This window comes from Pseudonaja textilis, unplaced genomic scaffold (genome assembly GCF_049901715.1).
Source record: "Pseudonaja textilis isolate UNSWEBS1 unplaced genomic scaffold, rPseTex1.2 PTEXCTG185, whole genome shotgun sequence".
NCBI classification, from domain to species: Eukaryota; Metazoa; Chordata; class Lepidosauria; order Squamata; family Elapidae; genus Pseudonaja; species Pseudonaja textilis.
Window position 1 is genome coordinate 1 of NW_028262504.1, and position 22,996 is coordinate 22,996.

Genomic DNA, 22,996 nt, shown 5'->3' on the forward strand with positions numbered 1-22,996 from the left:
TTTCTCGATCTCGACTGCCGTCGTCACCGCGGCGGCTTCAGGAAGCTCCTGAGGACAGAAGGAGGGAAGGAGCAGGGCGGGCCGCCGCGCGGCTCGGCGCAGGGGTTGTGGCAGGCCGCGCGCGTGTGTGTATGTGTGCGCTCCCGCCCCCGCCCCCCCCCAGCATATAAATGTAAACAGTGCCCTCGCGCTGTGGGCGGAGCCGGGCTGCCTCTAACGCGCCCGGATTGGCCCTGCTGCCTTATTTTTTATTTTTTTTATTGGCGACGGGGAGGGCTTTCTCTCCCTTTCCCCCAGAGAGGCAGTCAGAGCGCGGGGATCTCGCTTGGGTTGGCTGCTGTTCGGTCCGCGCGGCCAGACGCCAGCAATCTCCGAAACGCGCGCGAGCTTGTCGCTCACCAGCCGCCCTCGGCGCCCAGGGAAGCGTCCGGCTTGCCTCTGTGATGATTCAGAAACCCTGACGCGTAAGTACGGCCGGCGGGCGGGCGGGCGGTGGGCGGGCTTGGGGGCCGGGGGTATCTTGGTGTGCGCCCGTGTCTCCACCCTCTCCTCTTGCTATCCCCTCCCCCTTTGCGTGTCTCTTTCTGGCTCTGTTATTCTCCTGCCTTGCACTCGCGCTCCCTTTGTTGGGTTTTCGGTGGGAAGCGACCTGTCTCTCGCGACTCCGACCGCAGCTCTCCCCCGGTGTCGTTCAGCAGCGAGGGAGGGGCTTTCCCGAGGCGACTGGGGTGACTTGGCCTTGGATTTCTTTTCAAGTCTCGGCGCGGGGCTGTTTCCACCCCCCCACCCCACCCCACACTCGCCACTTCCCGCACCATCACCTTTTTTGTTCCCTGGTTGCGATGGTTCCCCAACTTAGTGGTGGATGCTTGGCTTGCGCCGGCCTCTCCTACAACCTGTTGTTGTCGCTTTGCGGGAGCGCCTAATCCAGTCGCGGGACACGGGCGTTTGAACGAAAGTAAATAAAAGGTGAGTTGGAGCGCGGTAGGTGGGTGGGAGGCAGGCTACGACCCTTGCCTTGGGGCTGGGGTGGGGGGGAACCTGTCGCGCTTCGTTTCTCGCTCGTGCCTTTTCTGCTCTGGATTTCGCCGCCGCTTGAACGACAAGCTCATTAAAGAGTGTGGGTTTTCTAAAGGTGCCAAGTGAGATGTTTTCCTCCCCGCGTGTAGCGCGTAGAGAAGGATTTGATCGCAGCCCTAGAAGGATGAGGGGAGGTGGAGTGAGCAGAGGAGCACTTTGCAGTGTACAAAACTATTGTGACGCACTTTTACAACTGATTGCTCTTGCCAAACCTTCCAGACTTGCTGTGATCAGCATATTCGATAGAACAATGGAGCGAGAGCCTGGCCGACTTCCCCGTCCTGCACAATCACCGCATCTACTTCTAACATTTCAACACTGTATCTGATCCTCCTGTATAGAACTTGGAGGGCTGGAGTGTGCGGATCCTGAGTTTAAATATTTCACCATAACCTCCTTTTTTAGAAAAAAGAAAAAAGAAAGTCAGTTGGTTCCTTTGCCCTCCCAAAAGATCAGACCTGGAATATTGCTTAGTTGGCTCCCAGGTTTTGTCCTAGAAAACTTTTCTTACTGTTTTCTTTTCAATAAGCCTTTTTACCTCCTGAGAGATATTGGATTGGATATACACTTTTATTCCTTATTAGTCTTTTAAAGTTTGACACGCAAGAAATCAAGATTAATTAATAGATTTGAAATCCTGTGGTGAATGTAAAATGTCATGGAATTTGCATTGCTAATATGTTGGTAGTGATTTCTATCCACTGCAAGTCATCACTGTTATCAAGTTTGAATGAACTTTGTGTAATTTGAGATGTTTTTCTCTTCTCCCCCCCCCTTTTTTTTTCTTCCAGGGTTGGGGGAAAAAGAAAGACCAAATGGCAAAACAATCTTCTGATTTAAATTCTGAGTGTGAGAGAGAAGGTGGACAATTGCAGCCTGCTGAAAGGCCAGCTCAGCCTCATCACCTTCGGCCTGGGGCCCCTACCTCCTTACAAACTGAATATCAAGGTAATCATTTGGGTGAACGGGACAGTTCATCACCCGGTAGCCCTCAGGGACCACTGGCACCACCCTCCAGTCCCAGTCCATTTGCAACCAGATCCCCGTTGTTCATGTTTGTAAGAAGATCCCCACTGCTGTCCAGATCCTCCAGTGGGTATTTCTCTTTTGACATCGACAGGAGTCCTGCACCTATGAATTGTGACAAAGCAACACAGACTCCAAGTCCTCCGTGTCAAGCTATCAATCATTATCTAAGTGCAATGGGTAAGCAAGAGCATGGTAAGAAACTTTTACACTCATCTTTGAAATATAGTCAACACTTCCTATTCCCCTTTGAAGCTGTGTTTGTGGTTTGAAGTTTAGGTTTAAGAAATAATTTGCCTTATGTAGTACTAGAACTCCAGTTCAAGGTGAGCTATACTGATTAAAATGTTGGAAAGAGGAGATCCAGGTTTAAACCACAGTATTCAAACTCATTGGGTGATCCTGATTTTATCATTTTCTTTCAGGTTAAGCTTACTTTATAGGCATAAGAATAGGGGAATTTAAAAAAGAGAGAACATGAAGCTTTTTGAAGGAAAGGTGGATAGAAATGTAATGTTAGCATTTGAAAGTTTTGCAGCTAACCCTCATAATGATGACTAAGGATAAGAGCACTGACTAATGTATGGAGTTCTTTATAAAAGTCACCAGATAAAATGAAATATTTTGACAAAATGAAATTAGAATGAAAATAAACATATATTTTCATAAGGATAACTTTTTGTAATATAGAAGAAAAATGAGAAAATCCAAATGAACCAGAAATTGGTGTATAGCTTGTTGAAAATACAATAGTGTCCTTTTGTTTGGAAAGTGTTTTAAATGTTTGTGGCTTTGGAAGAAGTAAGATCTAAATTGTATTACTGCATGTAAATGTCATTTTCAATGAGAGTGTTTGAAAATGACATAGTAGAATGGAGATGATGGTCAAGGATTAGGACCAGAGTATACTCAGAAGTTGATTTTAAACCTTTATTCTTTTATTACCAGTGAAGATCACAGTCTCACAGTTATTATCCCCAGGATGGGAGTTTCCATTGATGTCCAAAACCACTTCCATCTAAGTGCATATAGTGTTGAGTGTCAATGCTATTATCCAGAGTAGGCCTTCTGTGCATCTTCATTCCCTTACTGAAAATTGGAAGAAATGGGAAGCAATGTGTTTATGGTCCCTATAGTTTGGCCTTAGATGAGGATTGTAACCAAAATGTCCAATGAGCTTCTTGGTCCTTTCTTTGCATCATTTAGAAACATAGGAGGATATCTCTGCCTTACTCCGTGTAGAGATTTTGAATTCCACTCATCCCACTTTATACCATGCTTATCCAATGGATTTGTGCTAGTTAAAATGGGCTTTATTCAGCTTCTGAATGAATAATTGGTTTTCAGAACATTTTTGCATAATTTGAGTAGAGGTGTGTGGTGTAGCAGCTCTAAATTTTCTTTTAGTATAATGGAGGTTTTTTTTTAAAGTATGTAGTGATCAAGAGCTCTGTACTTCTTTTTCCTGAAAAAAAATAGTGAATGTGTACTTTCAGATAACTACAATATACAGTTTTTGTACAAAATACAGAATGGGATGCTGAATCATAGTTGCTTTGAACTGCACCAATCTTCCTCTCCCTTTGAAATAAATAAATTGGTTATATATCTTTTTGAAAATGAAAATGTTTAATTTTGTTTGCTAAATATCTTTATGTCATGTAATAACCTCCCATAAGACACACAAACTCTTCTAGGAAAAAGAGCATGTTTGTTATGATGTCTAGTCCAAAAGTCTTTTAAGAAGAGGCCTTGCCTAATGAAAAAATAAAAGGTTAACACTAATTAGGTGTTTTGCAAATTGATTCAAGTATAATCCTACTTGATTCCCATTTGGGGTATATATGCATGAGGTGTTGTAGCGCATCCTGTTCCCTGTGCTTCAGCATAGCTGATTTCCTGCTTTGAGTGCAGTGTTTATATAGCACTAAACTAGGAGTAAGAGAAGCTACTTTGCACAGATATGCACTTAAGCCAGTATACTCCCGAGAGCATATATCCTTTTTAAAGTGGCTTAGGCATCTTCGCCTTATATTGCAGGCATGTTTACCTTCCACTTTTTACCATGGAAACTGAAGGTACTTCCTGAAAATTCCACCAATCAGAATCTAGAGAAGAAGAAAAAAAAATCCCTTGGTTTTTAAAATAGATTCTGTTGGGGCTTAATTTGCCTGGCATAGCTGAAAGAATAGAATATTGAATGCATCTCAGGAAATTGTACAGCTGATTGATTAGGTGGTAGATGGTGATAATTGTGTGTGTGTATACACATATGTACACACAATATATATATATATATAAACTGTAAAATGGGTGATTTTTTTTCTATTGAAGATAACAAGTAGTGCGAGCAGTTGTTACCTTTAATTATAGAGGTTTTGTAGCATTTTTTAAAATACTGCTTTTTCTGGTGAGGAAGTGCAGTAATAGGGAAAATTACCCTAACTGAATCTCTGCCTACAGCTGTTAAAACAGAGGAGCTTTGTTTGGGGAGAGATGGCAACAGTAGTAAAGAATGAAGTTAACAAGTAGAAAAGGGGCATTGCATGTTATTGGAGGTCAAATATGTACATTACTGAGTATTTTCAGCAGCCTGCCTGTATTGAATTGGTTAAGCCAGTGGTTCTACTAGAAATGATTGTTTTATTTCATTTGTTGCCCTGTTCCTAGCAGTTGGGACTTTATATAATATGTGACAGTAACAAAAGAAAATATAATTTATCATCTTAAATTCTGCTATTAATTGAAATTATATAAAGAAGTATTTGTGTAGAAAAAAGATTCATCCAACCTCTCAAGGAGAAAAATCCAATTTTAGAGCAGCTGTCATTGATGCTATGTTATCTTCTTCGTTGCTTAAATGATATAGCTATTCTTCAGTTTTGTTCAGGTACATAAAAAGGTACCATATAGAAGCTGGTCAGGAATTAGTTTTCATTCCCACAGAAACTAGATCCAGAAGTAATGGGCATAAATTGTACATATTTAGCTTTATTTTAATATAAAGTAAAAGCTTTCTGATGGTGAAATAGTATAAATGTGGAATAGTTACTTTGGAGAGCCAGTTTATTCTGGCGATTAAGGCACCAGGCTAGAAATCAGGCAGCTGTGAATTCTAGTTCCGCCTTTGGTGTGAAAGCTATTTGGGTGATTTGGGATCACTCTATGTTTGCCTCAGGTGACAAGCTGGTCTGTCACTTCCTTTCTCAGTTGATTGATCAGCACTCAATTATTCTGAAAAAAAGTGGACCCTGCCAAGAACAAAGAAGTAGTTTACTTATGGTGTTGTGGGTTCTTCATCTCTGGATGAACCACTCTCATGGACAGTCTAATTGGTTTTCCACAACGTTAGGGAGTGTTCAACCACATGAACTTTTTGAACTCCATAGTTCTATGATTGTACTGTGCAGATGGGCTCAGATTTTGTTTAATGAAAAATGATCTTAAATATTGTACAGATGCTAGGATTGTTAAGTTCAATAAGATGTATGCTGTGGACAGTACACATAGGATTTTTAAGGATGTAAGAGTTTATTTTCTAAGTTGAAGAGTTTGATATTCTTGATAAATTAAGTTTCTACAGAACATAAACAGTTTCAGATAATTATTTGGGAGACATAAGGACTTCCGTGATGACAAGCCCACCTTCTGCAGATATTCTAGAAATAGTGTAGGAGAACAAAAATTAGTGTATGTTGAAGTTCAGAAGACCAGGAAAATGGCTTTCTATCAATATACGATTTATAGAGTATGTAAGACATAGTGTGGATGGGTCCTGGCAATCAACAATTATTCTTCAGATAGATGTTTTAGTTTATGAATTTCTTTAAAAATGAATATAGGCAAATGAGTTTTGAAAACATTAATTGAAAACTAATGGCATCTTTTTATGAAATTCAAAAACTAACTCTAAATAATTTCAAATCAATGATTATTATAAGCTGTGCAAACTCACTAGTGATTTGTGAAGATTGTCAAGTCTTACAGTGTGGTTTTTAAAAACTTCAAAGGAGATAGCTTAGAAGTACAAAATGACAGATTTGATCTTGTCCTAGCTTTTATATGTACCTGTAGTTTTATTACTAGGAGCCAGTTCTTAGGATCTTTTTCTGCCTTTAAATCTACAACTTGATTTTTTGTTTTTTTAATGTAAAGTTTTTTTAAAAAGTTATCTGCTAAAAAATTTTAACAAATGACTTTTGATACCTTAAACACGGTTTATTATTTGATAGGTAACTATGTATGACAAATTATGCAGAATAAACCATTTAGAATTAACTAGTCAAGTTAAGTGCACATCTATCACTTAAGTAACAGGGATTATGAATTTAATTATGTTCATTTATGATGAGTTTAAAATTTTTATTCTTGTGTCATTTGTTTTAAAAGTTCTGAATATCAATATTTTTTTTGCAACTTCAAGCAAAGTTTACATGTGAGTTTAAAATGATGAAGGTGGAGGTTTATTTGCACTGTGCAATTTATGTAATCTTTTCTTCATATTTCAGGTAAAACTGATTCTGTGTTTGAAATGTTTTAAATATAAACATATTGCTTTCCTATTTTCAATAGGAAATAGTGCTTCAAATGATGATACTAATTGAGATACAAATATACTATGAATCAATTGAATATTGAAAAGTCATTTGAAATGACACAAGAAAGAATTAAGTAATTACACTAAACTACACAATTATGCTGAAGGTGTAATTAATTGAGACAAAAAGGAAGTTTGTTTTTTATATTGCTGCCCATTTAGTTTGTTTTCTGAGATTATTGCAAGTTTAACAAGCTCACTAAAAAGAATGCCTACTTTCACAGAAGGAGCAATCAAGATGACATCAAGATGACATACTGTTTATGCCAAATTATATTGATCACTTTGTACGTGATGAACAAGGGAAAAGATATTTTGTTTTTAAAAACACAGCTATGAGATGCACACTATATGTTCTTATTTCTGTAGATTGCCTAAATAATACCTGGTGAACACAGATTATATTCTTTAAAAAATTGGCACTAAACTTTTTATTATACAAGGGCTATGAAAAACATGAATGATATTATATTCTTTTATGTATTTATTCAGGATTCTGTTCTGTGAACATCCTTGATCAACAGCTGAACTATTGGCATAGATTTCAAGTTGGTGAAAAATTTACACCTAAATGGTTTTTGCATTATAGATAATCCTTTTGTAATATATGGCTTTTTTTCCTCACAGTTCTGCTTCTATTAAAAAAAAATCATTTTTGCAGTTAGAAGTAACTGCTTCTGGTTTGAATTGGTTATAGCTTGCATAAGGAAACTCCTGGCAGGGTTTTCTTTTTATTCCTGGGTTGCTGTTGCTACACTTCCTGAAATTCACTAGAGGTCCTTCTGACTCCAATCCAGTCTGTGTTGACAATTGGAAGCACAAACGTACTTGCTTTGTGGGTAGTAGCTGAAGTACCTCTGTGCCAACTCTGTTTCTTGAATTGTTTTCTAGAGGTGAAAAATGAGACTGGATAAAAGAAAAAGTTGGTAATTTATTTTACCTGTTTATCTCAGCTGCTCTACTGTGACTAATTGACTTGCAAAACAATATAATTAGATTCTTACTAGGATTTTCATCCTGTAAAGAAGATGATGCTCCAGTTTCTCAAGTGTTTGAAGACTGGCATCATATTTGATTTAGATGCTTAATAATGACTTTGAAGTGAACAAAAAGTAAATAGTTATATCTAGCATTTGTGCTTGATTATGGAAATCTATGCTTTGTACAATGTAATTTTCAAATTCAGTATAATAATTAGCTATTTGCTACACCAACAGTGTTACATAGTAAAATATTTCAAACATTCCAGCCAACATTCAAAACCTGTTTGAATAGTTGAAGAGTTTAATACACCCAGTGCTTTTATGATTACTAGACAATTTGTGACCCTTGGGTCACGTTCCAGAGATATTTCCTTATCAGATTCCTCAATGCCTTCAACAGTGGCAGAGCTTATCATGTATTTGAAAAATTCTTAAAAGTTGAGGGAGATATTTAGAAATATATCTTGTCTTGAAAAATAGCCCATGTTGAATTGTATAGCACAGTCAAACTTCAAGAGTTGACTTTACGAAATATATTATTTTTAATTATGTCATAAAATGTTTAATAAAATTTGCCAAATTTCCATTGCATGGGAATTAAGGATCCTGGATTTTGAACACATTCTGTTAAGTTAATCCATTTGAGACAACCTTGGCTTAAAACTCTATGATGTACCGTTTCACCCAGTTAAAAATTATATACATAAGAGTTTTAGTAGTATATAGATTAATATGAAATGAAGTACATGTGGCCATGCCTGTAATAAAAGAATCCTTGCAAAGAAACAAAAGAACAATATTTGAACAAATAATACTTAGCTGGTTATAATTTTTATCTCTTCGCATTATGTTTATATTTGTGATAAAGAATCTTTCAAATACAGTAGTGCCATAGGAGATGCTAATTCCTAATGCTCTGATGAGAAATATGAACTTTTAGTTGTATTTCCTGGAGTTTCAAAATATGTACATTTTTAGAATCAGTGTAACATTTATGAGGGGGAGAATGTAAGCAAAAAAAAAAAAAATTTTCAGAGCAGCTGAAGACCGGGAAGATGTTGTATGAACATTTTGTTTTCTTAAGACATTGTTTCATTCACAATATTGTTCAAACAGATCACTTTATCATATAGATATATTCTAAGAATTTTATCTCTTAGTCCAATATGGTATAAAGGGCTTTCTAGCATAGTAAACTAGTTTCATATTGATTCTGTGCTTTTCATGCTGTCTTTGAAATGAGTCAAATGTGTTTAAAATAATTTTTACATTTAGTTTCCTGTGTTTCTAAATCACTCCACCATATTTTTGGCTCTTAGCGTGTGATTTGGTTGAATGAAAGAATCTCTGTTTCCTAATAGGAACTTTAAAGCAAAATTTATTATATTTTAATATTTTGTGAATATTTAAAAAACTGCTTTTAATGTCCTCTATATTTTGATTGAAGTATATTTATGAGATTAAAGAGATGTAAATAACCTGTAAGGGTTGGTAAAAGAAAGTATGCAATTCATTCCCAAAGCATGAAGAGTTCAGCTCCATTTCTCAGATTGCTGTAGCATCAAATTCCAGCAGCTGTTCAGTGTGTTGCCTCGGATTAATGCGACTGTTGCCCATATGTGTATAGCAATTCATTATGCTAAGAATGTTGAAAGATTCCTGCGCTCTGTTTTCTCCAAGTTACTTGCATGCCTGCGCCCATTCTTTCTTGTTACATTCTTAATCGGATTGAGAATTATGTAGTTGTATTATTTGTTATATTGAGAGATTGGTTATAATGGATCAACTTGATTTTTGGGGTAAATTTAGCACAAATAGGTTTTACTGCTTTCCTATTGGGTTTTCTGAGCTTGTATTAGCAATGCCTTGTTTGTGTGGAACACCTGTGCTTCTTCACAGCAGCAGCAGCAGCTTTGGGGTTTTGGTGGGGGGTGGGGGAAGAAACAAAACACTTTAAAAAAAATAAAAGATCTCATATATGGGATCTTAATTTCTTTTCCACTATATTAGTATCACTATATCAACGAAATCCTAAGCACCTTTCAAAATAAAATACAGATGCCCACAAGTCTCTTAAATTCTTGACATAGGGTGTATGTTCCAATTCTATTTTTTGTCATGACTGTAGTTTTTAATAGCATGCAAGTGAAATGATTACATACTATCTTCTGCATTTCTCTTGCATGAGATTGGAAGTATCTCAGAAGTATTTCAAGGACCATTCCCTGACATTTCCAGGAAATTCCTAACTTGACACAGGTTTATATATTATACAGTGCAAATGTTTTTAATACAAGATACCTGCACAAAAGTGATTTAGAGATTGGCAGATCAGGAAGGGATTCTGGCAATACAGAAGATAAGCTAGAAATAACTCCTTTAAGTTAATTAAGCTTGGCAGAACGGTGTGTTAGATGTTTAAATATTGTCTATGCAACATTTATTAAAATTAACCAGAATTTTACTAAAACATTTATTACGGTGACAATCTTTATGAGAGTGGTGATGTAGACATATTTCAAACTTTTTTTGGGTTGTGGTTATCCTGAAAACTAGGAAGAAGAGAGATACATTGTAGTGCATGATAGACATCTTTACAGCAATTGCATTTTTCTCAGTGAGGTAGTATGACATCATATCCATTGTTTAAGTGTAGCTTTAGTATATTATGACTTGAAAATGTATTTCTATTTTGCATAACTAAATGACTTGACACTCCTAATCTTTTTGATCTTGCAGCCCCACAGAAAGTCCTTTATGAAAACCTCAGATTGATTTCATGGTTAACCACATGAAACATTTATATTAATTTCTTGACTTACAGAAACTCATTTAGAATCAATTAAGGCTTTTTTATACCTTTGTAGTCCCATAGGTCCCATTATATGTTTATATAATTTTGGTAGCTAGTGGAACACGTCTGCTTTTGTCTTGTTATGTGAAACTAACATCTTGTCAAGTAACATACAAAGCTTAAGCAGGTGGCTCTCAATTTCTGATCCTCAGGTTCTTGTTGTAGTTTGATTTCTATGTAATATGCAGAAATCTCACTATATAATTAGAACAGTGTAAATCATTGCCTTTTTTCCCCTAATGAAAAACTTCACTGATTAGTTTTTGCCCAAATCTAATGAAATAACCTACATTGTCCTTATATTTTAACACTGCATACTATAATATTTTAAATTTTTAACATTTTTGTTCTTTTTGAAGAGTCCTTTCTACTACTTAAAATTAGATGCCACAATAATAATTGCAAAGTGATACTACTTTCTTGGTCTAATTTCATCCAGAAATCTGAGTTGCTTATAAACAGATCATGGGATGACATTTTTGAAGCTATACTTTATTTCTCAGACTGCTGAGGCACCTATCACTATACACATTCCCATTGGCAGAAATAGTAGTATTATTTTTGGCCAAGGTTGCTCTAAGATTTGATTCTGCTCTAATTTCTACTTTGCCAATTTTCTGCCTCAGGCATCAAAATATTTTGGCTGGCACTAGATATCACGTACGTAACTTGAATACTACATTGGTGTTGGAACTTGCTTGAGTGGCATTTTATAGTTTGGGATTTTCTTATACGTAGCTCTGTACTACCAGGGGATGTACTAGTTAGTAAATCTGATATATTTGGGTTAGATTTGGGAACAACCATTTTTATGTGTTATTAATTCAAATGCGAGTAACAGAACAGCAAGTAGGATTATTTTTAATAAAATAATCCTATGATAGTTTCATTAAAAAAGGAGGGGGGGAAAGTGTATACTGAAATAAAACATCATTAATGCTTTCCCCTCCATTATTTTTACATAATGCATTGGTTAACCGTTATAATGGAAAGTATGAGTTTGTATATATGTTGGTATATTTTGTCAATGTCTGGACTGTTTTTGTTTGAAAAAATCTTTAAAAGTTTGCATAACATTTAGCCTGTTTCAATAACATCAGTTTTGGTTTTTATGTGAGTTTGGTTGTTTTATGTGCTAAAGCAAAAGCTATGAAGATCTTCAGTGTCCTTTCACTTAAGTTCCTATTCTCTCTGCATTTTCATCCAAAAATCTACTAATGATGTTTGTTTCAATGTGATCGTGAATGGCTCAGTCAACATCTCTTGATACATAGACATTTGTTAGCTAGTGCAATTGAATAGATTCAAAACTTGGAAGAGAACACTCTGAAGTAGTTCAAGGAATACAAGTATTCTAAGGCAGTGGCCCCCAACCTTTTTTGTGCCACGGCCCGGTACCGGCATCACAAAATGATCCGCAGCCCGGTACCGGCATCAGCACGCATGACAAGGCAAGGCGAGCCGAGCGACCAGCCAGCCAGCCAGCCGTCCCCCGCTTCTCCCCGCCACCTTCAACTCCTCCTTTGTACCTTTGTCGATGGGCTTCGCTTTGGGACGGTCGCTCGCCTCGCCTTGCCTTGGGTGCTGAAAGAATCCTTGTGCCTTAGTTTCGTTCGAAGCCCCCCCTTCGATGATACTAAGGCGCGAGGATTCCTTCAGGACCCAAACGCTGCTTTCCAACCGGAAAAGCTCACCCGGAAGCACTTTCTCATCAAACAAGATGGCGGCGCCCAGCAAACCGGCAGCCCGGTAGGAAATGTTCCACGGACCGGTACTCGTCCGCGGCCCGGTGGTTGGGGACCTCTGTTCTAAGGTGTCCCACAGGAGGATCAGACCAAAAAAATCTTAGTATTGTGTTGTTGTGATGCAAGCCCCACCCCTTTTGATATTGCATGAATGAGCAGAGCTTGCAGCACTGGTGTTGTTTTTTTCATTACATCAAAAGCAGCCTAAGCCTGCAAACAGTGCTAAATGCTACTTTGCTTTGTCCTTTCCATTCCTCCACTGTTAAGAACATTTTGAGATTTCTATGATGGTACTATTAGTATACAATTACCTTTACAGGCATGATGACCAAATTAGAGTTAAATAGTTTAATTTTAGGTAAGAGAAATATTATTGTAATATACTTGTAGAAAGCCTCTCCTCAGATATAATGAATTATGCTAGTTTTCCTTTAAAATGATTGAAAAATTAGGAATTGAGTCAACCAGCATCGCAAGAAGAATTTCAGCTTACTAAGCAACTTACTAAAATTGACTCTGATATAAACTTTTATTTTGAAACTTGATAATAGTCTTTCTCAACTATAATGTGAAAACAATACATTTGTAGACCAATGAAATGTTAGTTTGGCTCTGAAATAAAGTTTCCACCCAGTTTGGAGCCAGGCACATTTGCTTAACATTTTCACTGCTCTGCAAGTGATTGTTGTGAGATTGAGAATTATGGATATTCCCTTATGATCCTTTTAAAGTTTTTAATGCCAGGTTTGTGGAATAATTTGTATAAACAGACTGTAATACTTGCTTATATTCTCCATTCATTTTTGTTGGCGGAAGATGTTAGACCAGAATCATAGAACTAGGAAGAGTTCAAAGGCATAGGTATTGAGTGATATGGGGAGCAAATAACAAGATGTGTAGTTGTAATGGAGGTTATGATACAAATTATGAAATTGCATTATGACACAAGTATTGTTTTGACATCACTGAAATTTGTTATGGACACTGCAGCTTCATGATAATGTTATCAGCACTCCTACATTAATACATGCAAGTAATTGCCAGGCAGGACTTTTCTTCCTCATCATATCTAATGACAAACAGTTAGATTCCAAGCACTGTTTTTGTCCTAAGAAGGATATAAACTTTTATTTACCTACATCAAAAATGACCCAAGAGCTTGGTGTGTGGAACTCTCTCTACAAATGTAAATGATAAAGAGTCCTGATATGATAGAATTAAAAGTACATATTTCATTTGAAGATCCCTTTGTTTTTCAGATGTCTAGTAAAAACATACATGCATCTCAAAACAATTAAGATTGCCTCTTGTACATCATAGGTTATGTTTAGATATGGTTTACACTAGGGGTGTCAAACTCGTGGCATCATGTGACGTATCACAACTCTTCCCCTTTGCTAAACCGAGTGTGGGAGTGGACAGTGTGTGATGCATCCAGGCTACGAATTTGACGCCTCTGGTGTACTCCATTGAATAGATTCAAATATAATACCCATGAAACATTTGGGGCAAACTCCAGGAGACAGTGAAGGACAGGGAGACCTGCTGGGCTATGGTCCACTGGTCCGTGGAGTCACGAAGAATTGGACATAGCTTAGTGACTAAACAATAACAACCATAGTTTACAGATAATGGTAGCTGGATTCCCGAACAGCTTATCCTCATTTAGGGACTGCTTCAGACAGCAATCATTATCTTTGTGACCAGTGCCTACGTTTATAGCCAGTGCAGCATCTCTCGGTCACATTAGTACCTGTTACCTTGTACCTGACCCCTTTGTTTCCTCCTCACCCTCCACAGAGCAGAGAGATTGCCTAAAGAGACTATCTATTCCTGAACTGCAGCGCATCCCTAAAAAAGTGCTAACCACACAGGTTAACAAGCTCAGTTATGTGGCCTTAATTACTTGATTATAACCTTCAGGCTCAGTTGAGGCTGTGTCTGACACTAACAAGACTCATGCTAAAAGACTTTTGTTTGCCTCTTAAATGGCTAGTGTTTTGCATTATCAAGAGCATTTCTTTCAAGGTCTATTCCGCATTATGTAACTGCTTACTCTGAGGTAATCTTTTCCTCTCCAGTGAATGTATACAGATATTAATTCTCTTCTTGCTAATTATCCTAGCCCCAGGGTGAGCATTCCAAAGGAAAAGAGCTATAAGATTTCCCTTTTACCTGGCTTCCTCATGAGTCAAGTTCTGGAAACCTTCTCCGCCATTTGGACTCACCCAGCTGTTTAGGGGTTGTATGTTTCCAACCCTATGAAGTAAAGGAAAACTAAAGTAAAAATCACGTGATTTTTCACTTAGTGACTACTTTGCTTAATGATTAAGTCACTGGAACTGATTGCAGTTGCTGGACAAAGATAACTTGTATTGAGCCCCAAAAAGAACCACATTTAGTGTGATGTATGAACTTAGGGCAAAGCTGTCAAACTCCTGGCCAATGGGCCAGATGTGTCATGTGCTGGACACACCCATGCCCGGTTTAGCGAAGGGGAAAATAGTCACAATATGTCACGTGATGTCGCCGCAACTAGGTGAGCTTGACACCCCTGATTGCCAAGTGCTTGATCAATATGCCAATTGCGATCATATGGTCATGGGGGCAATTGTTAAGGTTGTAACTACTTTTTGGAGGCTATCATTACTTCGAATAGTTGTTAAATAACAAGTAACAAAGATCATAATTTAAGGACTATATAATGCTTGAGCTTAAACTGGTTGACATCTTCTAAAGTAAATTTACTCCAGAGCAGAAAGCAGCAGCTCCTTGCTCCTTGACCTTTGACAAGAGTGCATTTAAACATAATTTGGAAGACAGCTGTTAACCTGGTCTCAACCATCTCACAGTTTGCTAATAATAGGAAACTATAACAAATCCTAGCTGGTCGCTTATATGCAAGGAATGAAGTTTAGTACATACTAATATTTTGATATGCAGCCCTTTAACAGCATCTCTGCAATGCTGGCTTATATGAGAAACTAATCCTCAGATTTTGCATGATTACACAGCCTGGCATCAATATTTATTTCTGTAGGTGTCCATTTCAAACAAGTGACCATGGGCAGTGAACAATCATAAATTCAATCATAATCACCTAATGTTTAATCCAGAGGTAATGTTAATATGTGCTGTTTGGAAATTATCAGAGAAATGACAGATAGAAGTGCTACTGTTATTTATGACCTGTGAGGGAATTGGGATGGAAATAAGCATGGTATCAGAACATAAAGTAACATGTTGTAAATTTCATCACTTTGGGGAGATAATCCTCTGGTATTTTTATTCTGTTTTAATTGTATGGGATTTCTTTTTTTTTGGTGTGATTCTTTATACAGGTAGTCCTCAACTTGAAACACCTCATTTAGTGATCGTTGAAAGTTACAACAGCACTGAAAAAAGTGACTTATGACCGTTTTTCACACTTACTGTTGTAGCATCCCCATGGTCACACGATCAAAATTCAGATGCTTGGCAACTGACCTTCATTCATGAAGATTGCAGTGTCCTAGGATCACATGACCACCTTTTGCATAGTCAAGATTCACTTAAAAACCACGTTATTAACTTACCAGTTGCAGTTATTCAATTAACAATTGTGGCAAGAAAGTCATAAAATGAGGCAAAATTTACTTAACTTTCTCATTTAGCAACAGAAATTTTGGGTTCAGTTGTGGTCTAAGTCGAATACTATCTGTGTACTATTTTACTGGTATTTTAAAGTTCGATTTCACAGGTAGCTGTTGGAGTACTCTTGAATTGTTTGTAAAAGAGTCTGATCCTAGCTGAGTAGAAAGTATGTTAAAATCCACAGGCATAGCTTTACACAATTTACTACTACTTTAGGTGAAAAAAACTACAATTTAATAGATTCAGTTATAATAATGAATAAAGGAATAGAGAGATCATACAGCCTTAATATAAAATCATAGATACCATGATGACATCTTTATATAATCAGTGTTCTCTCTGTATTTTATTAGATTATTATTATAGCTTTAAGAAAAATAAGTAGTAAAATTATTGAGTGCACGGGCGCTGTGGGGAATGGATATGGAAAACTTTTTGGAAGTATAAAAGTTTTTTTTTGTTGCGTTGTTTTGATACAGCTTCCAGATGGCAGTCACGGCCAATACCTGAGGATATGCAGCCAGAAATATGGATTGCACAGGAATTACGGCGTATTGGAGATGAATTTAATGCTTCCTACTGTCCAAGAAGGGTAACTTTCAACATTTTTATTGTTTTAAATTCTTTTGCTTATTCCAGTGCTGTAGCTCTGTCTACTTAAGCAAAGGACAGGGGAAAGCAAATGTTATATAAGTATCTCAACATTTGCTAAATTACTGGTTACTCAGATATATCTGATTTCAAATATGACATATTTGAATACTTTGCTTTTTTATATTGAAAGCACACTTAGTTATTTGTAGTGTATTTACAATTCAAGGAGCACACACATCTTATACAGTAGGCTTATGCTCCAGACCTCATGCAAACGCAGCAACCATCTACTACCAATTAAAACACCCTTGTCCTTTTCAGGCTTCAGTGGACGCCTGAAAAAAGACACTACTTTCAGGCTTACATGGATGCCCAAAAAAGAAAATAGCTGTTTTATGACAGGCTCTGTGTCAATCTCTACAGCAAAGTTGGATGGATGGATTGTACACAATCTGTATCAACTAATTTTAATGACATTGTATGATATATGATGTATATGCAAATCAGTAATACATATAATGGATACAACTTATTGAACTCTGAACTGGTGACCCTTTTGAAACTGCATATTGCACAATTGTTATACCTGCCTATACATTTTCTTTTAGAACAGTATAAAGATTTGCACCATTAGTATTTAATTTAACTTTCATCTTCAAGTATTCTTAGCCTGGCATTTACAAGTAGTCCTCAACTTACAATCTTTCATTTAATGACAATTTGAAAAAAGGTGATTTACGACTGGTTTTCACATTTATGACTGTTGCAGCCTTCCCCATAATCACGTGATCAAAATTTGTGGGCTTGAAACTTGCATGTGATTATGATGGTTGCACTGTCCCAGGGTCATGTGATCACCATTTGTAACTTTCCCAACTATCTTCCAGCAAGCAAAATCAATGGGGGAAACCAGATAACACTTAACGACTGCATGGTTCACTTAATAACTATACTGATTCACTTAACATCTGTGATCAAAAAGATTGTAAAATGGGACAAAACTCTCACTTAATAGCTGCCTTGCTTAGCAGTGGAAATCTTGGGCTCAGTTGTGATCATAAGTCAAGGACTACTTGTTATTTAACTCTCACAAAAACTCCTTTTAATGCTAAGACCATACCAAGATTAGCTCAGTAACGGGAACTGACTTTTATTCCTGCTGGCAATGGAAAGTTAAACCAAGTGGCACTGGATTTGGCAGAAGATTATGTAGAATTCAGTTCAGGCTACTGAACCTAAGGTAAGAGAGTTATGGTTTAGAACCCAGGGCCGAGCTTGGCTTTCTTAAACTGAACTTTGTTCAGTTTAAAACTGAGAAACTGAGCAGCTGTTCAGTCTAGAGACAATGAAAACAAATTTAAAATATTTTTTTTTTAAAAAAAAGATAAATGGCATTTCTTTTTGGATAATGAGGTAGTGTTTTAGCTTTCTCCTTTTTTTTGGATTTTTGAAATGTTAAAACACATTCTTTTCAAAAAGCACTAAAAACTTGATCTTATTTGAAGCACTTACAGAAATTTGCAGACTGGACCAAGCTGACTTAATGAGGAGAATGTTGTCTTTCCTTGGGCGGCTTTTCTTAGGGTCCCCTAGATATTTTTCCACTCACAAGGGAAAACCTATAGGGATTTTTTTTCTCTTTTAGGTGGAAAGATTTCTAGGGAATCATCTTTTTGTTTTGCAATGATCAAATTCACAGCCCTCCTTGGCAGCTTTTCCTAGGATTGAGTGTACATGGCTAATGGCTGTGATGGCCTTATCATCAATCAGTGCTCCCAATTTCTATTTTAAGTCATTGAAGTCGGTAGTTGTCATGTGTTGAAGGACTGAACAATGTAATTCTGTTTTCTGTTAATTGCTAATTCTATATTGTATAAGATCGTTTAATATGCTTTGTAAGGGAGAAACAAAGAAAGCTTTCTATAAAAGAAAATACCAAAGGTTAATTAACTGTATTATCAAACAAGCATTTATAAAATATATTCACCATCTGATGAATGAAATAAATTCATATGAGGGAAACTTGAAAGTGCATCTGTGGAAATACTGAGAATAGAAAGGATTATCTTGGGAGCTGAGTTGTATAGATACAACAGAGTTGGAAGAGACCTTGGAGGTTTTAGTTATTTTAGATATAAATAGATATTTTAGATATAAAATAGTTTAAATATTAAGAGTAAAAGTAGTACATTATGTCCTATTCTGGGAATCGGGAATAATGCACCTTTCCTCATCAAGGCTTTGCACCTTATTGCCAAAATCTCTTACGGTGCATACTGAACATGTCAGAAGAAACTCCAGAAGCAATGTGAAATAAATGTAGCTCTGAAGAAACTTTAAATTAAAAATGGTAATATGTATTCTGAGATACATTGAGTTCACAATTTTACAATTGCCCCATTCCCCCCTTTTCTGTATAAAATTCGGAATAGGTTCCATAAACGAAGAACAAACATGAAACAAATTGTTCTAGAAGTTTCTGTTCACATGAGGTTTGAGTTTTAGTAAACTAACTGTATTGGGGATAGCACAGGGCACCAAAGGAAATATGAAATGGAAGATGCTTTTTTTTCCTTGCAATATTCTAACAGCAGCCATATTAAGAAATTAAGCACAAAGTGCTTTACTAGTAAAGGAGGTAAAATGATAGGAAATGCTTGAGTTGTGAAATATTAGTAAACTGGATAACAATTAAGGGAGAAAAATGGCAATTCTGACCAATAAAATGATAAATGCCTTTCAGAGACAAAACAGAGATAGCATCTTGACAATTGGTACATGCATTGCTTGTCACTTTAAGGCTCCTTGTTGGTTCTTGGTGAGTTTTGTAAATTAAATAGCTTGTGGATCATAATTTTGGGTGATTAAGGGTTCTAATTGTTTTATAATAATGTTTTAAAATAATGAGAATCAAATAATATAGTTCAATACATTCTACCACTATATGGGAAATTTGTATTGTATATGGCAACTTTGGATAGATACAGCTTTGTGAAAAAGTCCTGCATGCTTTATGGTTTACAGCTTATGACATTTTTTGGGTAGGCCATTGATTTTATGATATTTTATGCTAACTGCTATGCAAACATTGTTATATTTAAATAAATACTGGTGGTTTTTAAGTGAAAATCATGAGCTTTTTGAAATTTGGTGCTGTTTCTTGCATGCTTACAATGCATGCTTACAATGACTGTGAAAACAGATTAACTGATGCATATCCAGTGGCATACGTGTTGCAATTACTAAGACTGATGCTGGTGTTTTGTTAACATTTTTATTGTTTGTGGCCCTGAAAAGGACCATTTAGGTAACTAAACATGGTTACTAATATGAAATTGGCCAGCCCTTATTGCTTATCACCAGGCAGCATCACTTCGGCATAGACTGTATAAGCCTTTGCATGTGATCTTTGGTGACAATGTGGTGCCAGGCTGCAATAATGGATTCAATCAGCTCCTGCTTGGTCTTCGGATGCTTCTTGCTTATTTCATAACCAATCTTGGTCCACAAGTTCTCAATTGGGTTCAAATCCAGGCTCTGAGCTGGCCAATCCAGGAGTCGAACACTATGCTTTTTATCCACTGCTGGACGGACTTGGCTGGATGACAAGGAGCATTGTCATCCTGGAAGTAAAAGTCCTTCCCTACAAGTTGCTGAGTGGAAGGAAGCATGGTCTTTTCTAGGACTTCAACATACTGCTTGGAATTCATGATTCCCTGCATGATTTGCATCCGACCAATACCAGAAGCAGCGATACAGCCCCAGATCTTCACATGCAATGGATGCTTTACAGATAGATTCAGGCAGTACGGCCTAAATTCTTCAGCTGGAAATCTGACATACTTAATGCACTGATTCCCAATCAAGTAGAAATTGTTCTTGTCACTGAAGATGACTGTGGTCCACTGTTCGTTGGTCCACTTGGCATACTTCTTGGCCCACACACACGTCGATGAGCCTCTGTGAGCAAAGGTTTACTTTGAGCCCTGCAGCCCGCGAGCCCTCTGGCAAGCAGTCTGTGACGCGCTGTGCTTGTGCACATTTTTACATCACATGTTTCACTCCAAATTCTTGTAATCTGAGGTGAGGTGAGCTTCCTGTTAGCCACTGAAATGCATTGCAGAGCCTGATCTTCTGTTTTGTCGACTTTCTTAGTCTTCCAGAGCGGAGCCTGTCATCAACTGAACCAGTTACTTGATATTTTTCAACCACTCTGCTCACTGTGGTGCAATGGGATTTCACTCTCTTGGCTATTTCTGTACAGGAAAAACCCTCTTCATGAAGTACAATGATGCAATGCCGCTGCTCAGTACTGGTGAAAGCAAAGGCCTTCATCCTTGCCCGCAGCCAGAAGTAAATTAAAATTTCTCGATGCTTTTCATGCCTATTTATAGTCAGAGGGTATGACAACAATGATTGGCTTATAGATTTAGCCTCTGTGCATTTTGATTGGTCAGCCAAAGCTCGCTGCTTTGACTACTTTTGATCCTAATGTTCTCGAAAATGCAAGTTGTGTTTGTTTTAACACATAAACTCACTCAGAACCTTAAAAAGACTTTGGTTATATTAATAAAAATTATGCATCTCAATCCGACTACAGAAATTTTCATCAAAGTACTAATTTTGTGTGGTTTCTATGAGAGATGTGAAAAGATGATTAAACATGTAAATACAGCTTAAAACTGAAAGCGTGCAGGACTTTTTCACACAGCTGTAGCTGTGTTGCTTTCGGTCATACATATGCAGATCCATTTGGGAGTTCAATGTGTCCAATTTGATATTGTCTAATTACAAATACCAGTTGCAGCTTGATTCCTTCTGCTGAAATTTTGCGTATGCAATATATGTACATCTTAAATGTACATATCAACTGTTCATTTTCCACTATACTGTAAATGCCTTTTCTATTTCTGTGGCATTCGTCCTGTCCTCTTGTTGTGCTTGTGTATGGTGTGGGTCTTTGGCTTTTAGGTTAACAGATCTAATACTCCTATTACATATAGTTACCCCAAATGATTTGTGATAGCAACATTGAATTGATTCCTCTTTTGTTTTCCTACAGTATCTGCGAAGCATTCATAGGTTGACTATTTAAAATGAATGCATGTGAAGGGGGAAGGGGACATTTGCTTAGGAAAGGCGGTGGTGGGATTGTGATGCTGAATCTATGCTATGAGGGACCGCAGCCCAAGGGCAGGGGGAAGGAGGTAAGAAAGGGTTAAGCTTCCCGCTGCCATTTCTCTCCTTTGATTGCACATGTTGTTTGCATCACTGGTTAAACTTGCCCCAATGATATACCAATTTTTTCCAGGCTGCTGTTTTCAGTCTGAGAAATATTTCCTCAATACTGTTTTGCTTCCCATTAGCTATTTGTTTTGGCTAAAGTTCTTTGGCTATTTAGTATGTTTTATATTTAGCTCCTTCCGGTTTTTCACGCCTTTATTTTGGACTATATAGCTTTCTTGTTCAGCTGGCAAAGCATCACACACCTGATTTGTCATACACGAAAATAACGTGCAGAAGGGTGTTCTGTAATGAAATGTTATGATGAGTCATTTAGTTTATATGTGAATTGGATTTTAGACAGTTTTTAGTTTCCTCATTCATATCTGGAAACTTGAGTAGAATGTGCAGCCAGCTAAATGTTACAACTGATAACAATAGTAAATTCACAGGAGACATCAGAAAGAGCAAGTGGCTGTCAAGGTCTGTTTTTGTTTCCTATGCACCTGCTTCCCTGGATTGAACTTGCAGATTGTTTTGATTTGGATATTTCTTCGTTCCACTGTTGTGCCGATGACATCAAGCTTTTGGAAGTGACAAGTGTGGAGAAATTAACCCTTTAGGAAATTGCTAAGTTGAGGAAACAGGTACATACTTTCTTGAAGTCTCCTGAAGCATCAATAAAGTTCTTGTTGTGATGATCTTGGCAAAAGCAGCACTGTTCTCAAGAGATACTGCAATAATACAAGAGACATATAGTTAACGTCACTCAGTCATCTCCAAATATGGTTGTACAGTATGTCACACTTTCATGACAGACCAGTGTTTCTAGGACAGAAATCAGATTTCATTGACAGTTTCATTAGAAATTATACCTTGGTCTGCGAGGGGTATGTCTGCTTCTGCCCTTTCATAGAGACTGCCTGACATTTCACATCTATATTGGTTCTTGGGGGATTTTGTTGGAGTAGTATGCTTTTCGTATACTTTATGAATTGATGTTTGTGTCAGGTTTTGGAGACATGGCCATCTTTTGTGGCTTCCCATCTGTTTAACCATAATTAGCAGTGGGAGAAAGCATAACCCCTGGAACCTATGCATTCTCCCTGTTATGATTGATACTGCTGTTAAGTTTGCCTTGAAAGGCAATACAGTAATTCCTTTAAACAACAACCTAAAATAAGCCTTATTATTTTGAAAGTAAATTTGTGAAAGGCTAATTTTGGAAGAATGCTGTTCTTCCAAGATAAAAATTACAAGT

At 37.2% G+C, this 22,996-nt stretch overlaps 1 protein-coding gene and 1 long non-coding RNA gene across 4 annotated transcripts; one reads left to right on the forward strand and one right to left on the reverse strand.

Annotated features, from left to right (window-relative positions):
• Positions 1-306: 306 nt before the first annotated feature.
• On the forward strand, positions 307-16,640 carry BCL2L11 (BCL2 like 11). Of its 3 annotated transcripts, none has more exons than XM_087918656.1 (3): positions 307-464; positions 1,872-2,301; positions 16,398-16,638. In XM_087918656.1, the coding sequence occupies exons 2-3, from the start codon at positions 1,896-1,898 to the stop codon at positions 16,577-16,579; spliced, it is 588 nt and encodes a 195-aa protein (XP_087774782.1). In that variant the 5' UTR covers positions 307-464; positions 1,872-1,895; the 3' UTR covers positions 16,580-16,638. The 3 variants fall into 3 exon arrangements, with proteins under 3 accessions (XP_087774782.1, XP_087774784.1, XP_087774783.1); XM_087918658.1 differs by having other exon boundaries at positions 1,872-2,286; positions 16,398-16,637; XM_087918657.1 differs by lacking the exon at positions 307-464 and adding an exon at positions 563-969 and having other exon boundaries at positions 16,398-16,640.
• Positions 3,023-22,471, reverse strand: LOC148123845 (uncharacterized). Its single transcript, XR_015740501.1, has 3 exons — positions 22,391-22,471; positions 14,461-14,544; positions 3,023-3,195 (listed from the first exon to the last, which is right to left on the reverse strand). It is a non-coding gene; the product is annotated as an uncharacterized LOC148123845 (long non-coding RNA).
• Positions 22,472-22,996: the final 525 nt, after the last annotated feature.

Bases quoted from the DNA above. Each gene is read 5' to 3' on its own strand.
- BCL2L11 (XM_087918656.1), top strand. From the start codon at position 1,896: ATGGCAAAACAATCTTCTGATTTAAATTCTGAGTGTGAGAGAGAAGGT. The intron at 2,302-16,397 runs GTAAGAAACTTT...GTTTTGATACAG, and splicing joins AATGGGTAAGCAAGAGCATG to CTTCCAGATGGCAGTCACGG.